Source organism: Ambystoma mexicanum, chromosome 2q (genome assembly GCF_040938575.1).
Source record: "Ambystoma mexicanum isolate Mex_15411 chromosome 2q, UKY_AmexF1_1, whole genome shotgun sequence".
Lineage (NCBI taxonomy): Eukaryota > Metazoa > Chordata > Amphibia > Caudata > Ambystomatidae > Ambystoma > Ambystoma mexicanum.
This window is the reverse complement of record NC_090924.1, coordinates 1070951021-1070965649: the sequence shown is the minus strand read 5'-3', so window position 1 is coordinate 1070965649 and position 14629 is coordinate 1070951021. Positions and strand designations below refer to the sequence as shown.

The window sequence follows — 14629 nt, the reverse complement described above, 5'->3', positions numbered from 1 at the left end:
AAAAACCGGTATTCACTGCTTGGTCTTCTATTTGACCGCATTTGCACTATTAGCTTGTAGACTGCTTCACACCATGAGTCCCACGCGATCTCAGACCTAGTAACGCCTACCCGCATTGCTAGTTTTTGCAAGGACAGGCTTGAAAGCTATTGATTTATTTCCCTTCACAGATGCAAGCCTTATCACCTACTAAATGGGTATTCGGCCTTGGGTACCTCGGTCTAAATGGAATGCTCAACTTAGTTGATTTTTTTTGCTTTGAGATTTGGTTTGCACTGGCTCCCAGTGGAGTCAAGGTTATTATATCGCCTTCTCTTCACACACAAATGTCGACTGGGCAACATGCCATCCTATCCACAGGATCTGATCAAAGAGAAAACATATATTAGATCCCTTAGATCTAGAAATACTGATCAGCTGGCCCTCCCTAGATGTAATACCACCAAAGCCACTACTGGAGATTTTCCTGATGCGATCCCAAGAGCATGGAATAGTCTCTCGCCTGATCTTAGGGGCCTTCAGTCTACTGAACTTCTCAGGAGGAGACTGAAAACTCTATTATTTGCTTGACCCGTTTTGCCCCTTGTATCCTCGTTGATTAAGCCCCTGGCTTCATGATTCATGTTTGTGGTGTTTTTGTTGTTGTCTGCGCTCTTAAGCCTATAGGTCCATAGCTGTCCGGTATAAATCATTAAAGTAAAGATCATAGGAATTTCCATTTTCTTTGCATTTAAACCTATGATGACCAATGTAAAAGCTTGTTCAATCCTAAGGGAGGAAGCTGAATAATTTCTGTTACTGAAATGATTATATGAATTAAATCAAGCGTGTACCAAAAGAGAGGACATTAAAGGAGGTTAGGATAGCCATATGCCCCAAAACTACTAAAACAATAGGTAGGTAGTGAAAGCTCTGTGGGAACCCATGTTGACCCACTTTAAACATTGCAAAGCCAAGCAACCTAGATATCTAAACTGTTATTATATGGTCTATGAAATATTTTATTTGTATCGCGCTCATACACAAGTGTTTCAGAGCGCGACAAGGCAAGGGAGGGGGGGAACAGGGGAGAACACAACAACGATCTTACTAGGCCAGTGACATTTAGAACGCGCAAATGCATGGGAAAGGGAAAGGGGAAAAGTGCATGGAAGGGGGAGAGTGGAGAGTGCGGAACAGAGGAGAACAGATGAATAATAAAGAATAAAAATAAATAGATAATAGAGGCAATAAATAGTGGTAGTGCAGCCAGCAAGTGACAAGTGCTATGTTTATGGCAGGAGACTGGCTAAGTCTGAATACGTGCAGAAAAGGGAGAAAATGGGGGGTGTGGGGGACTGTATGGGTACAGATACAGTCCCCAGTACAAGGGGTGGCCGGGCGGCAGTGCAGGAGGGTGGCAGGGTGAGCAGGCACCTGGGCCCAGGGGGCAGAGGGTGGCCAGGTGCACAGTGCCAAGAGAGAGCAGATCAGCAGGGGAGAGGGGGAGCAAAGGCAGACGCAAAGAGGAAGGTCTTGAGGTAGAACCGGAGATGGTTCTCCTCAAGTTTTAGATTGGCAGGGAGGCTATTGCAGAGGGAGGCCCCAGCCGAAGAACGGAATCTACCCCCTGCTCGTTTCTTTGAAAAACGACTGACCGAGAGGGAGTTGGAGATAGAGGAGAGCTTGAGAGGGGAGGTATTTGCGAGGGATAGCTGAAGGTATCTTGGACCCAGGCCCCAGAAAGCTTTGTGGACAATGAAGAGGGTTTTGAATTCAATCCGTGTATCCACTGGGAGCCAATGGAGAGGTTTCAGAGCTGGAGAGATACGTTACCAGGGCTTGAGGCCAAGGACAAGTCTCACAGTCCTGTTCTGGATTAGTTGCAAAGGGCGGAGAGTAGAGGCAGGTAGATTTAGAAAGAGGCTGTTACAATAGTCCAACCTAGAGAGAACCAGAGCTTGGAAGACAGTGATCTTCTGGAGGAAGGAGAAGAAAGGCAGAGTACCTCTGAGGAGGTGAAGTAGGAAGTTTGACTTTTTAGAGACCTCAGAGATGTGGGCGAAGAAGGAAAGTGTGGAGTCAAAGATGACCCTGAGGTTCTTAGCCTTGCAGGTAGGGGTAGGAGGAGGGCCAAGAGCGGCCACTACAGAGTGAGGGGAAAGGATGGTGAAGGTGTGCCGATGAGGATCTCCGTCTTGCTGGCATTCGGACAAAGCTCATTGGCAGCACACCATTCTTGAAAATGGCAGTTAGGCAATCAGAGATGAGAGAGGGAGAGGAGGTGGCAGAGGGCAGCTGAAAATGAAGACATCAGCGTAGCACTGGAAATTTGAGCAGGGAATGGCAATACATTGGGCGAGAGTTGCCAGGTATTGGGTGAAGAGCCAGGGCGAGAGGTTAAACCCCTGGGGAACACCACAGGCAGAGAGGAAGATAGATGATAGGAAGGACCCAAGTTGGACCTGGGAGGGTCGATCAGAGAGGAAAGAGTTCAGCCAGGCACGAGCCTGATCAGCAATATCCAGGTTATCACAGAGACGGTTGAGCAGGATGGTATGGTTGACCGTGTCGAAGGCAGAAGAGAGATCGAGTAAGATGAGGACAGAGGGAATGTTAGTCAAGGTTGGAGAGCAGATCTTCATGGATTTTGAGGAGAGCAGTTTCTGTGCTTCTGGCCGCTCTGAAGCCAGACTGGTGGTCATGGAAACAGCCAACAGAAATGAAATGAAGCTTAAACTGAGAGATGGCCTGCTTTTCCAGGAGTTTGCCCAGAACGGGAGTAATGGAAATTGGGCGATAGTTAGCTAGACGGGAAGGATCAACTGTGGGTTTCTTGAGGAGAGTATGCACAAGGGAGTGCTTCAGAGGGGAGGGGAAAGATCCTAAAGAAAAGGAGTGTTTGAAAAAATCAAGGGCCGGAGCAAGGGTGTCAATGTGGTCCTTGATGGTTTTAGAGGAACAGCGGTGAAACTGTTTTGACAAGGCTTTCGTAGATCTGACTTGTCTAGCGACCTCATCAGGGGAGAAAAGAGGAAAGGAGGGTCAGCAAGCACAGACTGAGAGGGAGTAGGAGGGGGAGGGCAGGAGTGGGTGGACAGGATGTCCTGTGTTTATGAGAGCAGAAAAAGAAATTACTTTTGTTTTGATCTAATGCACAAAAGAAGGAAGACCATCATGTCAACCATTTGTGAAAGGAGGCTTACTGCTTATGAAAAAAATGTTTTATGAGCCAGCGCTGAAAGGAAGGCTGGAAAAGAAATATAAGGCACCTGACCTAACCCCTAAATGCTTACCATCTCAACCCACTCCCGAGTCCATAGTCTCGGCCGCTGCGGGGCGAAAGTCGAACACTCAGTGGTCGAAATGTGCTGGGGGCAGATCTCTCTCCGCTGCAGGGGCCTCCCTCTGGAACAGCCTTCCTGCCTCCCTGAAACTTGAGAACCATCTCCGGTTCCGGAAGCACCTCAAAACCCTTCCTCTTTGCCTCCGCTTTCTCTCCCCCTCTCCCTTGCTAAAATTACTGAAACTGCACTGAATCTGCAACTGGGCCACTCGCCGTTCTCGGTCCTTGGCCCAGCCACTCTCCCCTGCACTGCCTCCATGGCAACCCCTGCACTACGGGACTGTCTGTATCCCTACAGCCCCCCCCTTCCCAGCACTTGTCTACACTTACTTCGCACTTGCCACCAGCTGGCCCTTGTTATTTATCCTGTTTGCTGTAGGCTATTAACCCTGTACTGCACTTTCCCCTCTCCCTTTCCCCCTTGCACTTTTCCCTTTCCCTCTACCCCTTGCACTTGCGCGATCTGAATGACACCTGGCCTAGTAGGATCGTTGTCTGTCTCCCCTTGATCCCCCCCCCCCGCCTCGTCGCGCCTTGAAACACTTGTGTATAGGCGCGTTACAAATGCCATATCATATCATATCATATATCATATCATGTCCCTCCGGACAATGACAGCAGAAAGCAGGATGCTTTTTGGAAAAAGATCTTGGCTACTTGGGCCCGCACAGTCCAGGGCAAATTTGCAGTAAAAAATAACGAGATACGACCGGGAAATGTGGAATCGAATGGCACCACTGTTAGAGCATCTCCCAGACAAAAAACGCAGGGCACCTATGACCATCTTGCAAGAGGGAGAAGAGGCATAAAATCATGCCATCAATATTGCTGTAGATATGGCAGAAACTGGGTTTAAACGGATTGGTAATGGGGTGATGTTAAGAAGACAACCCTGGTTGAAATACATGGACTTCAGACAAGATGTGCAGACCGAGGCCATGGAAATACCATTTGAGGGCGACCAACTTTTTGTCCCAAAAGTTGATGATGCCATACATGCAATTAACAGACACAGCAAGGCCTTTAACCTCCCTCCAGCCACGGCACACTTTTTGATCCTTTTGGGGAGCTTCAGGGCACTCAACTTGCGGCTGAGGAAACTAATCCTACCAGAGGGGATGTTCCTACTGTTATTCCCAAGGGTACAGGAAGTCGTATCCATACATGCAAAAAGACTACCAGATGGCACCAAGGAGGTGCCAAGGCCCAACAGCCCCAAAAGGAAGACAAACCAGAAAAAAACACTCACTTGCACGGCTTCCAAGCCCCCACAAGGGCTGAACAAACGCAAGTGAGAGGAATACTGCAGTACCACCTGTCACAATGGAAGCAAATTACTACTGACAAATGTGTCACAGATAGTATCCAAAAAGGTTGTGTATTGGTGTTTAGCAAACCACCTCTTTGAGCTCCACCAAGCGTGCAAAAACAAACACACTTAAGAGTCCTACGAAACAAAGTGGATAAAATGCTAATCAAGCAGGCCATAGAAAAGGTTCAGAGAAAACAGTGCGGCAAAGGGACGTACTCCAGGTTCTTTGTTGTACAAAAACCAGACCAATCATGGAGACCAATCCTGGACCTGAGAGGCCTCAAGTCATAAAGAAACAAAAAGTCAAAATGGTCACCCTGGCCGTCATAAAAACGGTACAGGAAGGAGATTTTTTGGCATCACTAGTTCTCAAAGATGCATATTTCCACATCTCTATTCACAAGGGTCACCGGAGGTTCTATGGTTGTTGTAGGAAACCACCATTAACAGATCGAAGTGCTACCATTCAGGTTGCGCTCCACTTCCAGGACATTCATGAAATGCCTGGTGCCTGTAGCCAATCCATATGGAGGGAGGGCTCAAATATACCATTACCTCAACGACTGGCTGATAAGGGCACCCTCAGAGTCAGAGGCGTAAATCACTGTCCAACGCGTTATACACATCCTGTCATGCCTTGGCTTCACAATCAACTCTGACAAAACCTACTTTAAGCTGTCCAAAACCTTTGTGTTCTTTGGGGGCACAATTCGACACCATCAAGGGCTGGGTCCATCCCTCCCAAGAAAGGACGCTCTCAATTTCCTGACTCCTGAATTACCCATCTCCTGAACAAATTCTACCCAGGGAATAGCGTGTCATTAGGAACCTGCATGCAACTATTAAGGATAATGTCCTACAGCATCCCACTGATTCCGCAGTGCAGGCTGCAAATGGGGCCTCTGCAAGAATTTTGGGCAGACCGATGGTCACAAACAAGTGGGTCATGTAACAACAAATTGCTCTTAACATCTTAGTAAGCACACAAACTACAATGGTGGGCAGATCCCCCATCAGATTATAGTCAAGATGCGCCTCTGGGAGTTAACATTTCAAGAAACAATAAGACGTGTCACTCACGGGATGGGGCACACACATAAGTCACATATCCATCAAAGGCCTATGGAATGTCCAAGTGTTCAAACTGCACATCAATGTCTGCACGTGTCCCAGGCTCTCTGCTTGTTCCAGCCAGTGCTCAAAAACAAGGTGGTCTCAGTGTGGACGGACACCACCCCTTTCATGTGTTATGTTCGAAAGCAAGGGGGCACAAGACCCTGCACATTATCACAAGAATCCCAGTAGATGTGGCATTAGCTGATCCAGAACTGAATACAACTCCAGGCATCCACCTTCCAGGAAAACAAAACGAAACGGTAGATCAACTCAGCAGGGCCATCAATCAGTCCCACGAAAGGCATCTAGCGAACATACAGATTGACAAAATATTCCATCGGTGGGAGACACCATCTATCGACCTGTTTGCAACATGGGAGAACAAGGAGTGTCTGCAATTTGCCAGCAGGTATCCACAGAAGGAATCGCTGGGGGATGCCTTCACGCTATCGTAGGAAGGAAAGTTTGGATACATGCTTCCGCCGATACTGGTGACACGCAAAGTCCTACAAATTATCACAATGTACAAATAAAAGATCATTTTAGTAGTGCCTGCATGGCCGAGACAGCCCTGGTTCTCAGATATTGTGCATCTGTCTCAAGCCCATCCAATTCCTGCACAGAAGGATCCAAACCTGCTCTCAATGTGAAACCAGCAAGTTCTGGACCACGATCCAGGGCCCCTCAAATTAAAGGCCTGGCTCCTGACTTCGTAGAATTTGATCACGCCCTGATTTCACAAGAATGCAGAGACATTCTAACAGCAGCCAGGGCAGACTCTACAAATAGGTCATGCGGATATAAGTGGGACAGCTTTTGCAGTCGGTGTGTCCAACAACTCAATCCCCTCAATGTAGCCCCTCATGACCTCATATCAGATTTGCCTAAACAAGCCAAAGATGGGCTGGCACGCTCGCCCATCAAAGTGCACCTAGCAGCAATTTCAAGGTTTAATAGAAGAGAGAAGAAAGCACCTCTCAATGGGGTGGATGGTCAATCATTTTGAGGGTACCTACCCTAGGCAGAAGAAAATGCCTCCACAATGAAGTCTAAATACCATCCTCGTGGCACTAATGAAAGCGCCTTTTAAGCCCATGGCTACCACTGAAATCAAATATGTGTCTTGGAAGACAGTGTTCTTGATAGCAGTCTCATCATTTAGGTGCATGTTGGAGATCCACGCATTGTCCATCAAGCCTCCTTACCATTTTGAAACACAGTAGTTTTAAAGGCAAATCCAAGTTTCATTCCAAAGGTACTCCGAGTTCCACCTCAAATCGGAAATAATCCTACCAGTTTTCTTTGCAAAACCAGCTGCTCCAGCAGAAACAGCTCTGCACAACCTAGACCATTGAAAAGCTATATATAGTCTTTGGGCCCCTTAATGGGGGTGCAATGCCCTAGGAGTCTCACACAACTGCAGGACTCTTAACTCCACTGTTCCTGCCTCCAAACGGGGAGTATAAGCATGCTGTTTCTTAACATAATACACCAATCTTCCTTATGGTAGCACCACCACCTGACATCACACCCTTCCAATTCTAGAGTGCAGAACCCTGAATACCTGTGGTTACACTCCTTATTTCAGAGTGTGAAGCCCTCCTATAACCTCCTGTCCTTCTTGAGCACAAAGCAACAAACAGTAGCACATTAAACCATCATATGCAATGCCACATGACAGCTTGGCAATTCACTGTGAATTGGCTTTGACTGGACTGTGAAACTCGTGGGTAGCTTGGGCATCCTTGAACACACACAGGACCATTGGACTAAGACAAGCCTGCTCACAATGTCACAGCGGTTACTCTTAATAATGGAGTTCAGCACATGGAAAGCATTGAACAAACCTAGCGTAAGCATGTGCACTTCTGAGCATCCCAATGTTCACATAAACTTTCACTGAAGTTGCAGTTTAGCCTTTTTCCCTCCGACTTCCCAAAACCCAGTGTGCATTTATCTGTGGCCTGGGTCCCCGGGTCGGCACAACCCCATGCAAAGTTCAGCAGTCGTTGAATGTCTCACAGCTGGAAACATGCTTGTGCATCTGCATGCCGTCAGGCGGGTGGCTCCACAAGCAATGAGAGGGAGTTCCCTGGCCAAGCTTCCGCCTCCTCACTGCAGGGCCCGGGTCTAGTCACCACTGCATCAGGGTCATACAAACAAACACTGCTCCAGTCTCCTCCGGTCCGTGCTTGCAACTAACAAAATCGCCATCAAGCGGCATGGCCCGAGGAGGAGCTTATCAAGCCCTCAAGCCCTGCTTGCATTACGCACCTGATCACGGCCCCCCAGCATCATGGGAATTGTGCTCCAGCGCAGTCCGGGTCCCAATAAACCACACCTCCAGGGCTCATTAGCCTGTATATGGCGACTCCGGCCGCAGCACTCCCCAAGCAACCCCCTGCACCCCATTTCCTCACAGGGGTCAGCCCATCTCCAAATGAGGCATTGCCCGATGGGTGACTTCAGCAATTAAAGGGCACATATACAAGCAAATAGGCCCCTACACTGTCCTACAAGAGCTCATTCTACAAGTGCAATAGGATCATCCGTGACATAATGGGCAGAGAATCCGCTGCCTGACATCTGCCGAGCAGTTACCTAGACAGTACCACACACCTTCGTGAGACACTGCTGCATTGAGGCACAAGGTGAATCAGAGGCAAGAGTAGGAAGAGCAGTGCTGCAACGCCTATTTCAGTAAGGTATGCCTTTTTCATCTGCCACCTCCGGTTAATTTTCTGACAACTGCTGTGTACTGTATTCAAAGCATGTGAATCCATGCAAGGAACAATGCTGGAGAAGGTGTATGTTGCTTACCTGTAACTCCTGTTCTCCAGCATTGGTAGCTTTTATGGATTCACATGCGCCTGCCATTCACCCCATGGGGGAGCAAGGCTGCAAAATTGTGGCTCGAGTCTCTCCAGGGTTAGAATCCGAGGTTAGAATCTGAAGATGGCCTCTTGGATGGAAATAGATATTACTGTCCCATTGGCTGTGGCACAATACACCCAAAAGGACAGTGATGGGCTACTAAAGTGAGCTGAACATTGTTATCATATAGTGTAATACTGAGGTCACTGAGGATTCTCAGTCTCATCGGGCAATATTAAAAGCATGTGAATTCATGAAAGATACCAATGATGGAGAACAGGAGTTACAGGTAAGCAATACACTCCTTCCCCGTTGTTCAGGTTGTGGAAAACATCTGCTATTCTCCTGCATGCAGCCTTTTTTCATATAGACCTGTTCCCCAGTTACGTCATTTATTTCAGATTTAATAGAACTCCGTACCTTTGCACGTAGACAGTGCTGGAGCTGTAAAGAAGGCTTCTGTGACCTTCTTTGCTAGGCCTTGTGTCGGGTCAAGGTCTTTGAATGCCATACAATAACATTTTTTTAAAGTATTATGTTGTTAAAATTGGTCAAGAAGGAACCATAACCACAAAATGTGACTTCTTGGTGCTGAAGAGCCACATCGCCACCAGAGCCATAGAACATGACTTTAGTTATTGGAAAATATAGATCTTGATAAGATTTCTAAATTTGAAGTTATCCTCTGTATTCCCAAGCTTAAATGAGAAGAACTTTAACATGCTGGAGGCCAGGACTGAAAAAGACCAACATCCGCTATCTCCTACCCTTTGTAAATTGGGGTTGCAGAGGCAGGAGATAGGAAGAATGCAAAGGTTATAATGTAATGAGTGAATTTGTATGTGGTCAATCTTTGGCCTGGTTCATTGAATGCCATATGAATCATGAAAGTGGATTTAAAGTCAAGCCACATCTTAATCGGAAAAGAAGCCTATTTGTACTCTAGCATAGCAAGTTAGAAGAATTTGAAAAAAGATCTATTTTAATGCATAATTTTCTCCATTTTGAATGTAGATATATTCCTGTTGGCTTGTTGGAACACGTACCTCAAAAAATCAACGAGAGACCACCATACTATATGGGCCGAGACTATTTGGAGACTTTAATGGCAAGTCAAAATGCGAATGATTGGATCAAAATAAGGTAAACTCATTACAAAAGTATGTTTTTAAGGGTATAATTTAGTAACCTTGTTCACTGGCAATCAGAATTTTTCTTGCTGATAGAAATTACTTTTTAACTACAATATTGACTATTTACAGGGTGTGTAACATAAATTGAATGCCTTGTCACAGAAATAAGGTTTTACTTTAAGTGTAAGAGTGTGCTTTTTCTTGAACCTGAAACAGAAGAAATTCCAAGTTGGCATTGCATTTAGCCCTTGCTTTCTCCGGTACCTGGCCTGGGTAAGCGGGAGCACATCCCTCACCCCAGTACAGGGTTGGGTCCCATGGTAACCAGCCTCCCCATGTCCACCCAAGTCCACACACTGCAAACCTGCCATCCTGGCTCATGAAGTTACACTTGCCGCAAGGGTGTATGGACATCTTGTGCGAGGCAAGAAAACCAAATACTAGACACTGCTACTTTAACAAGTGGAAGCAGTTTCTCATTTGGTGTTTTGTTAGGTAGAATTTCCTTTTTGGCTGTTTTTTATTTTTAATTTTTATTACGGGTGGTTTATTTCAAACCTCTCCATAATTGCATTAGTCATCAATACATCTCCAACTCATTAAAAACTTAAATCAAGCTATGGATTCCCCAATTGTTTCCCATAAAATAAAAAGTAGACATCAAAATTAAACATAACATTATGAAATTAAAATAAGACCCAAGATACCCAATTCATCATCCATCTAATCGGGGATAACATCAAAGCTAACAATTTCCGACATACAGTTCGTTACCTTTTTTTCTTGTGGAGGAGTTCATTCAGTTGCTTATTATTTGGGAGTTTGAGGACATCTTCCAAAAATGTGATAGTTATTGTCGCCAACCAAGAAAGCATTCCACCATTCCTGTGCAGATAATAAGGTATCTGACACTATGGCATCCAGGAAGTACTTCTTCTATAGATCATATAGAGATCCACAGTCAACTACTAGATGTTGAAGCGATTCTGGACCAGATAACTGATCACAAAACAGACAAGTCCATGGGTCAACCCCCAACATCCGTCTTTGACTAAGGACTTCACTTGTTGGAAGGATATTCAACCTAAACCTGAGAAAAAGGTTTTGATACCAATAGCAAGGACATTAGGTTGGAGAGGGAGGGAGTTGGTTCACTGCTCTACCTTCCAAACTCAGATTTAGGGCTAGTTTATACTTTGCCCTTTGTGCCAAGTTATTGATCCAGTGTTGGTGAAGTAGATGTGTTTTAACTTTGCCTGGAGTTCTCAAGATTATTGATGTCAAATCCCAAATCTTCTAACCAAGATTTACATTTGATGTCCCAGGAAACTAGAAGCTCTTCTCTCCCCTCAAATAAGCCAGAGTTCAGTATCTTGAAGGGGAGAGGTGCATCCTAGCTAGCATATTTTCCATAGAACGCAAGTCTCTTCCATGTAATCCTTGCTTTCATGGATTGCAGCCCCAATTCAAATCTAATTAGTACAATCGAGGTGTATTGAGGAAGATGAAGCACTCTTTTCCAAAACTGAACCTCAATAATGTCCCAGACTGTGTTGGGCTATCTGTGAAAGGCCTCAGCACCTTATGTCAAAATTGGAACCACCTTCTGACTTATGAAGGTTTGTATGGGGAAAAATTTGAACTTTCCCAGTCTTCTATAGAGGATCCAAACCCTTGGTTGTCAGATTTTTACATTTTTATTTAATTGCTTCAATCCATTGCTTTTCTACAAGACTACGATTGAGTGCAACTCCTGGGTAGGTCATTATATCCACACATTCCAGGGGGACATCATTCACCATCCATTTAAATCCTTGTGTTTATTTTTTTACCTCTGTGTAAATCCCAGGTCATATATATTTTTTTTTTACATTCATCCTCAGATCATTCCGCTCAAAATATTCTTTCAGCTTATCCAATCTACTCTGTAGGCTGATTTGTATCTGGTCTAGGATCACAATATCATTGGCGTAGAACATCCAGCGAATGAGTAGATCATTTATCTTGGGAGGAAAGGCTGAGATAGCATTTTGATCTTTCTTGATATCAGCCAAAAAGAGGTTAAACAGAGCGGGTGCCAAAGAGCAACCCTGTTTTAAGCCTCTAATCGTATGAATCTCTTTGGACAGATTCCCCCGAGTAGACAATCTAACCCCCATACTTGTGTTGGAATAAAGCGAGCTAATGGCTTCAACTAAATCTCTTGGGCAACCCCAACCCAAAAGCTTGCCCCAACTCTCTCTGCTGACGCTATCAAAGGCCTACTTGAGATCAATAAAAGCAACAAAGAGCTTTGAATTAGAATCGAGAGTCTTGTCCTTTAATGCACTCAGCAGGAAGAGGTTGAGACCAGTCCCCACCCCTTTAACAAATTAAGTTTGTCTAGGTCGGAGCCGTCCGGCTTGACTGGCCCAAGGGAGAAGGTTTCGTAAAAGGAGAGAGGCATATAATTTCCATATGGAATCCAATAGGGCGATAGTTTTAGGGGGGGGGGTCTCTCTGCAGCCCTTCTTGAACACTGGAATGATCAATGCCTTCCTCCATGATTTAGGCACTTCTCTGCTTACACAAATTTGTCTAAAGAGTATATAACAAAATTTGGCCCAGGCTTCCGGATTAGTTTTTAGGATGTTATTGTTAAGGCCATCGGGGCCAGCAGCCCTGCAAGGGTTGAGTTTCTTAATGAAGTGGATGATATCGTCCCTGTCGAAAACAATGTCCCATTTCGGATCTGTAGGGGATTGTTTGAGTATAGAGTACTTTTCTCCCGCCCTCAAAGAAATTCAAGATAATAGGCCATGAATGTATCTTCCTTGCTGTAAGGTCTCGGTGCAAAAAAGGCTTGAGAAATGCTCAGTCCATTTGCATTCAGGAACTAGGGGGTAGATTGATGCCCTTTGGTGGAGATCTTCATTATTAAGTAAGGCCCAGATGTCCCTGCTGATTCTATTTGCCATACTTTTGAGCATTGCCTCCGCATCATGCTGATGCACATGGCCTTAGAGGAAAGTAATCAATTACGGTATTGCTGTTTCCGTTTCCTAATAAGCTCATATTTAGCAGGCGTATGTGACTTATACATATACCTTCAATCCGCCTGAGGAAGTTTTTATTGGGCCACTAGGTCTTTAATGATTCCTTAAAAGATCTACAAAAGTGCTACTGGTAACCGCAGCTGGATTCCAGTAAAGATTAAAAACAAATAGTGGAATGTTTGATAGGCCCCCAGAACGTTCCCATGTCACATAGACTAACTGCATGTAAGAACTTAAGTTTATAAAATTTGACATTCTTAGTCCATGCCCCAGTTTTATCAGTGTTAAGAGCCCAGAAGAAGGGCGACCCTTTTTTTTGGCTGGATTAGAAAGTTCTTCAAAGCCATCACAGATGAGAGGATTTACCAACCATGTCTCCTGAAGACCAATTAAGTCAAAGACTTTAAAGTCATTCTCATCACTCTGAAATAGATGTCTGTGACCCCTAGTTTTCCCTGAGCACCACTGAAGCGGGACCTCATTCAGAAATTCTGGTTACTTTGCGATGAGCTGGCTAAAGCACCAAAACAATCGGGATCAATCATGGCAGGTTTTTTCCAACAAGCAATGATCTTCTCCTACTATAATAGACCTTTGATTCTGTGTGGTACAGTCTCTTGTAATTTTTAGTAGTGATGTCTCCCGGGCCATCACGTTCTGTCCAATCTGTATAAATCTGGGATTGAGGAGCTTTAGATAATTGTGTTGATACAGGCTCCTTTTTCCTACTTGCATCTAGACGTGGTTTGAACAGATCCTTATGCCCCACTCCAGACCAAGCACCACTCACTGCATCATCTATTGAAGATTTTGGAATCGCATAGCCCAAAGGCAGTAGGTCAGATGCGGCTTCCAAGATCAACTTGCGCACCAGGTTAGAATGTAGTTGTAAAGAGACCCAATCCATTTGCTTTTCATTGATGAATTGGACAATCTTTAAATCTTCAGTTTTTGTTTCTTAACTTTGGGGTGCAATGGCGCAAATCAAGAACATTCGCTTGGTTCAAGATTAGGCCATCTCTACAAGGCAACATTCTTACTATCGTGACCTTTGGAGTTGGTGGCCCGCGGGTTGAGTTATCAATTCCTGCTGTTGTCAGATCTTTTTTTTTTTTTTTGGAATGGGGGCTGGAACGAGTGGGCCAAAGGTCACTCTAGGGTTCTTCGCAGAAAAAGTGTATCTATTTTGTTTTTCCTCAAGTGTGAGAAAGCCAGCTGTGAGAGAAGCTGAATCCATTGCCGCTCTAGGTTCAATGATCAGGGCATCCACAAGAGGCCCTGCTAATTCAACAATAGGAAGAAGAGGGTGGTTGGATGCATGGATCCCATCAGGATCAACTTCTATTGCAACCTCCTCCATCCCATCTTCATCTGAAAAGGTTGATAAATCCAAGCAGCGCAACATCGCCTCGTCCATGCTTATACCTTGCTTTTTTAGTTCCTCTTGTGGTACCAACAGAGGAGCTGCCCCTATAGCTTGACGACAGCTCCTACCTTTCAAGCTTTTGTTCTCAAAAGACAAAGGTTGCGGAGGAGGAGTTAGTTTATGCAAAAAAGCCCTTGAACCAGTTGATTTTGGCCTGTTATTATTTGGCTGAATCTTGCTCTTCTGTGTGTTAGGTTGGCGCGAGGGCTGGATAATGAGTTGAGCTTTGTCAAAGATGGTAAATTGTTTAGGATCAACTGTTGAGGTTATTGTCCCCACCAAAAATTCGTTAACTTGTGTTTCCAACAACCCTGTTACTTGTGGAGAGATCTTTCCCCAAGAATTTGGTTCATGAGAAATATTAGCTCATAGTAGGATGTGTGGCCCTGATTGCCGTCCACACTCGGC

At 45.2% G+C, this 14629-nt stretch overlaps 1 protein-coding gene across 1 annotated transcript in view; it reads left to right on the top strand.

Moving 5' to 3' along the window:
- DUS3L (dihydrouridine synthase 3 like) overlaps positions 1–14629 on the top strand; it is a 947437-nt gene that overhangs the window by 872827 nt on the left and 59981 nt on the right. The window contains exon 13 of the mRNA XM_069648414.1: positions 9642–9770. Within this exon, the coding sequence (XP_069504515.1) occupies positions 9642–9770 (129 nt within the window). The remainder of the gene's footprint in view (positions 1–9641; positions 9771–14629) is intronic.